The sequence below is a fragment of the Sitodiplosis mosellana genome, unplaced genomic scaffold (assembly GCF_009176505.1).
Source record: "Sitodiplosis mosellana isolate CC-2019 unplaced genomic scaffold, AAFC_SMos_1.0 Smas_scaffold_3, whole genome shotgun sequence".
Taxonomy (NCBI): domain Eukaryota; kingdom Metazoa; phylum Arthropoda; class Insecta; order Diptera; family Cecidomyiidae; genus Sitodiplosis; species Sitodiplosis mosellana.
Genome location: NW_022595246.1, coordinates 3,795,415 through 3,801,401, shown reverse-complemented (window position 1 = coordinate 3,801,401; position 5,987 = coordinate 3,795,415). Strand labels below are relative to the sequence as shown.

The window sequence follows — 5,987 nt, the reverse complement described above, 5'->3', positions numbered from 1 at the left end:
AAACAGTGCCGCAAAAAGAGAAGGAGGCAGGGAGAGAGTGAGAGTGACATTAAGCAATCAGTCGCGACCACTTTTGGTAACAGTCCAAATATTTCAAATGTGTCTCAAAATGACCGTGTACGAAATGTGAATCTCGGAAAATATTTGTTTGACGCTCGGCGGAAAATCGACGGTAGGTGAAGCTGGGGGAGCGATGAGCGATACAAAAAAAAATAGATCCACCTGAATAACGTGTGCATAATTGAGGAAAAATGAATTTTATCACATTTGAAATGTCAGCGTCAGTCATAGAGCTGCACTCGATTCACTTGGGATGCTAAAGCTGTGAAAATCCAATTAAAATTCTACGCATAACACACTATCTCCACTGAACAGTGGCAGATGTCAACCAGATTTGCTCCTCTTCAGCAATGCGCTTTTTCCGCACCGCATTTTGTTGTTGCCGTTCCTATTTATCTGTTGGTCGAATTCATTGTTCCGAATCGCTTTTGCATAGCTGTCTCTCTCTCTCACTCACTCTCTGCCTCTCTCGTTCTCTGCCTTTCGCGCCGCTGGATTTTTTGATTCCGAGTCGACGGAAGTGTGTGGTTTCATATGATAAACACCTGCACGCCAAACATTATTTTAAAGCCCATTCGATGAATATTTCCACACACACACACACACACACACACACACACACACACATTTCGACTCTTTGCACCGAATTATCACACCGTTCAACTCTCAATGGAAATTTGTGACTTTGCCTAACTGGAATTAGCCCGAGTCAAAGCTTCACAATCCAAAGTTTAATACACTCGAACTATCTGGGCATTGGGCAGCGTATGATATTTTTTTAGTTGTTATTGCTTTGTACACATTTTCGGCCAACCCCAGAAAAAAAATGCGGCTGTCACCGCCGAAGCACAGCTATGAAATGTATGAGATCGAGTTTGAGTGGCGTTGACATTTGAAATCCGTTTTGCACGTCATGTTTGTATCTGCACACCTGCACGCATATCAAGCAATAATATGAAATTATTATTGCCATTGCAATCATCATCAAAATGAATTTGGCAGCATTCGCATGAATGATGTACTGCGGACATAGTCATTTCGCAATTAGCATATTTGATTGTAGCACGTCATTTAAGAATCAAGCCGTGTTCTCAGTGTGGAAAGCGCTCGCAACAAAAGCCGTAGCAATTTTTTTTCTGTTGAATTACTATATCAGTGTGCTTAGATCATTTCACAGTGAAAACAGTGTGTTTGAATTTACTTGTTGCCAAAACCAATGTCTTATGTTCAAGACATTGGGTGTCACTCGGAAGTTACATTTGATTGCAAGTGTCAATAGAAAAGTCGTCAACATTGTTTATTCAACGTAAACCACCACTCAAAATATACACATACACGCATGTGAAGCACAAGGGATTTGTTTTCTTAATGTGAAGTAAAAACTACGTGAATCACAGAGAATGGGAACCGTTTGAGACATAAATACATGTGTGCATTTAACATACCGCTGTTTTGGTGTTTTACGAAAGAGGGGGAGAGAGAGAGAGAGAGAGAGAGAGAGAGAAAAATATTCGGTTTACCTTCGATACGACACAAAGAAAAATATATTCATTCAATTCGAAATGCATGCAAATTTGTATGTCAATCACACGCACCCGAATGTCGAAAATTAGACGTGCAAATACGGTTTGAACCAGCGATTTTTCTTTTCGCTTTCAAAAGATTGATACGGCTCGATTTCGATTCAATGAACCCAATGAATTGAGTCGTCACTCGGTTTGTTCATATGGTTAATCATCAAAGTCTCGCAAAAAGTGTACATATAGACTCGTGATTTATATTCGAATAAAGGGAACATCCTTGTATTGAACCCATGTTTAATGATTGATTTTACGCTCTTTTCATCCACTGTCTGCTATGATGGATTTAAATCAGACGAAATGCACTGAATTTCATATGAGTTCGACGAGAGATAAGAAACATTGGAATTGAATAGAATATTTTTGAACGGAGTCAACTTCTATTGGGGTGTAATATTAGCTTGAATATAACATTCAATATTGAATAAGTAGTCAGAGATGAAACTTTTATTTTATTGAAGTTAATGATTTTGAATTTTGAATTTTCCTCCTTTTTTTCGAAAAAAAAAACTTCTGGAAGCAATTTAGTAATATTCATCTTCCGTTTACATTTCCCAGTTTGCAACCGCCAATTGGAATACTCAAAAATAAATCAAAAATTGAAATTGATGATAATAATTAATAGAGGTGAAAATTAAACGGATTGGAAAAAAAAAATCATCAATGTGTAAAAATGACCAGATGATTGAATAGCCATGGTCAAATGAATCGCAAAACTTACCGTGATGTGTTTGCCAAATGAATGTCATAATAATCATAAACAACGAAAAAAATAAACTCAAAATAAATTTGGTTTAAAGAAAGTTTTGTGTAGAGACGGAAAAAATATTTGTAAATTTATGAGCAAGTTGATGAAACTCAATCAAAACCGTGGAATAAAATGCATTTGGCAACCGAAGTGACATCAACGACAAATCATCAATTGTCAACGACATCATCATCATCATCATCAATGGATACAAAAAGCGCTGTAAATGAAAATAACAAACAAACTAAAACGGATTCATCGGCCAAAACCAGTAACAATGGCTTTTTAACCGCCCAAGAATTGGCTGAACGAACCATTGACAGTTTATTGGCCGAACATCCCGGAGAATTGGTTCGAACTGGTTCACCACACATTGTAATTTCTATTTAACCATTATTATATTAGCTATGAAAGTTCAAATTCGTTTCAAATGAGGGTTTTTTCCTATACAAATAATTTCGTACATTTGCTGTTTCAGGTGTGCACAACGTTGCCGACTCATTGGCGATCGAATAAAACGTTGCCCGGTGCATTTAAGGTTGTTGCGTTGGGTGAAGTGAACGATGGCACATTGGTCACTGTGAACGGTACATTTTTATTGGAATACAAAATTTCCCAATTTTTTTTTCTCCCCAAAAAATTGACAATTTAAATTATTATAAAAATAATTGTGATGTCAATTCATTTAATAGCTGGCAACGACGAGAATTTCTGCGGTGAACTCCGCAATCACACCGCCGTGATGAAAAATCAAGTGGCTAAATTCAACGATCTCCGATTCGTCGGACGCAGTGGGCGAGGTAATTTAAATAATTCCGTGAAAAAAAAAACGCAACTATTCTGACTTTAAAAATGAAACAAATTTAGCATAAATTGAACTTGAAAATCAATTTGAATTGAAAAATGCAGGCGATTTCTCATGCTGCCAACGCACAATGGCGGCACAATTTGATTATTTACATTTTCTTCAATTTATAAATGAATTCGGTTCAATGATCATCATCATCATCATTTCTCTTGTGCATGTCTCGTCAAGAGCCCGAGCGCGTCTGCATTCATCATTTTTTTTGTTCTTTTTCTGCTTTATATCTAATTTACCGACAACACAGCCGTGTTCGTTTCGAGAAATGCGCGCAGCGAGAAAAGAAAAATACAAATCAAAATTGAAGAACTCATTACAATGTTAGATAATTCAAAAATAAAAGAAGACGAAGTGAAAGATTATATTATTTTGCGGGAGTTTGCTGCCGAAGGTTCGTTGTACGCCGTTCTTGGCAGCGGTGGCGGTGGCTAGGAAAATACGTGAAATGTACACTTGTAGCAAGATGTTCATTTTTTTTTCTCCGTCACTCAATAGAATCGCGCGATTTTTTTTCCGTTGTTCAATTTCACCCCTCAAATGAACGCGGCAAATGAATCTCCCACACCACGAATTGATGACGCGCGCTCGCTCTCATCTTAAATTAATGAACATAATGAAAGAAACATCAAAAACCTTATTTATTACAATTTAAAGAAGAAAAAAAAATTCTACCGGCAGCGCATTGTGAACTTGAGCGAAAACCTGCCAAGTGGCAGCACAACATCAAGTATTCCCAGGCCTTGAACCATGGCAATGGCACAAATGATGCCGCTGATAGACATTGATGCTCAACATTGTACATAAATCGTTCGTCAAGACCACTCTTTGTTTGCTAATTCTTTCGCCTTTTCGTTCGTTTATCAATTGTTATGCTCTTCTTTTTTTCCACCATTTTTCTGTTTTTCTCTCTCGATTGTTCAGCATGTATTTCGAGTATACTTTTACGTTTGAAAAATGGCTTTTTTCGATAACATTTCTATTATTTATTTCACCTGGCGTTATCAAGGGCGACAGCATGTTTCAGTAGACATTTTGTTTACAAGCAGAAAAATTCCGAAATTCATCTCAGCGCACGATGTTTATCAACACGATATCTTTTTTCCTTGTTTTTCGTGGAATGGAAAAAAGAAATATTCGGTTTCACTTGAAACCAACGGCAAAACCCAATGCCATGAAGTAGCAAAGTTGTGTTATGTGTAACTTAAGAAAAGTCTGTAATAAAGTCGCATAATGACATTTGCCTGCGGCACAATTTAAATTCGTTTCCAATCCACTTATGGGATGAGCGAGAATAGAGACAACAAACGGCTCAAACGCAAATTAGCTAAATCATTCATTTACCAATGTGAATCGGGCAATGACAGTGGGTAATGGTGTTTTGGAAAAGAAGTTATTTAATACCAAAGAAAAATAATGGATTTTCATCGTGAATCTTTGTTTAATGAAAATTAGACCCAAATATGACTGAAAAATGGCCAACAATGTTAAAAAGTTGAAAAACGCAACATTTTTCATGTGAAAAATACTTGAGATAAGCCATTGTAGTCAAAATGTTCATAGAGATGAAAACAAGACCGCAGTTCTTGAGTTTTTAGTTACTTAATCTATTTTGTTGTTTCACAACAAACTATTTTTTGGCGCACTACATGAAATGTATTTCATCAAAGTAACATTGAAGTAATATATTTATTTGCAAAATGAATAACAAGATCTTGGTTTAATTTCTTTTTTGAAATATACTGCCTTTGGTTTAAATTAAATATATAATATGAGCTTAAAATTCAAATTCACCATAATTTGTTTCAATACTCAAAAAGTATCTAGGAAAAAAAAGCAGATTAGTAGCTCTACATATCATGTAGTGCTGAAAAAACTAGCGATGGTCCATTTGCATAATTGAAAAATCCTTAGTTTATTCTCCGAATTGAGTAATTCTTTGCAAATATTCATCAGTTGGTCGTCAAAAAAGCGCTATGGTAACGCAAGACATGCTTCAATGAAAAGGCATTTCATTAAAAGGGTTCGTGAAACCATACACCTTGCTCCTGGTTAGAGTTATTTCGTGTACATAGTTCTCCTTTCAAATGAAACGATGACGATGACGACGACCTAAATATACGACGCTTGGACCCAGCGTCTGCATACACACGAAGCATTTGTTTTCCATCAAATATTCAACTCGAAGAAATTAATAGAGCCAATGAATTATTATTATTATCGTGGTGTTTTGTTTGAATGCCAGTTCGAAATAGCTTGGGATAATGAGCAAAGAGTGAAAAGAGAGCGATGGCAAACGTAAAAGTTTTGCCCTTTTAATTTACGACACGATGGCTCGTTTCTTTGGTTTGGTGATGCACCCAACAGTTCAAGACGCAAACATTTCGCCGACACTCTCGCTGTGCTTTTCATAATTGAATGTCCGAGAATGAAAACGCAACTTCTATTCACAACACACATAAGTGAAACAAAAATAAAAAAATTTATTGAAATGAAACAACACAATCGAATTTTTTCAAAGTGTAACAACAAAAAAGATTTTTTTAAAGTGTAACATCGGTATGTTGTTACACTTACTACATATCGATGTTACACTTTAAAAAAATCTTTTTTGTTGTTACACTTTGAAAAAATTCGATTGTGTTGTTTCATTTCAATAAATTTTTTATTTTTGTTTCACTTATATGTGTTGTGAATAGAAGTTGCGTTTTCATTCTCGGACATTCAATTATGATCAATA

General features: G+C 35.9%; 1 protein-coding gene across 1 annotated transcript in view; it reads left to right on the top strand.

Moving 5' to 3' along the window:
- LOC129565535 (uncharacterized membrane protein DDB_G0293934) overlaps positions 1–5,987 on the top strand; it is a 27,323-nt gene that overhangs the window by 1,503 nt on the left and 19,833 nt on the right. The window contains exons 2-4 of the mRNA XM_055440521.1: positions 2,199–2,763; positions 2,867–2,975; positions 3,081–3,188. Coding sequence (XP_055296496.1) covers positions 2,521–2,763; positions 2,867–2,975; positions 3,081–3,188 — 460 coding nt within the window. The 5' untranslated portion in view covers positions 2,199–2,520. The remainder of the gene's footprint in view (positions 1–2,198; positions 2,764–2,866; positions 2,976–3,080; positions 3,189–5,987) is intronic.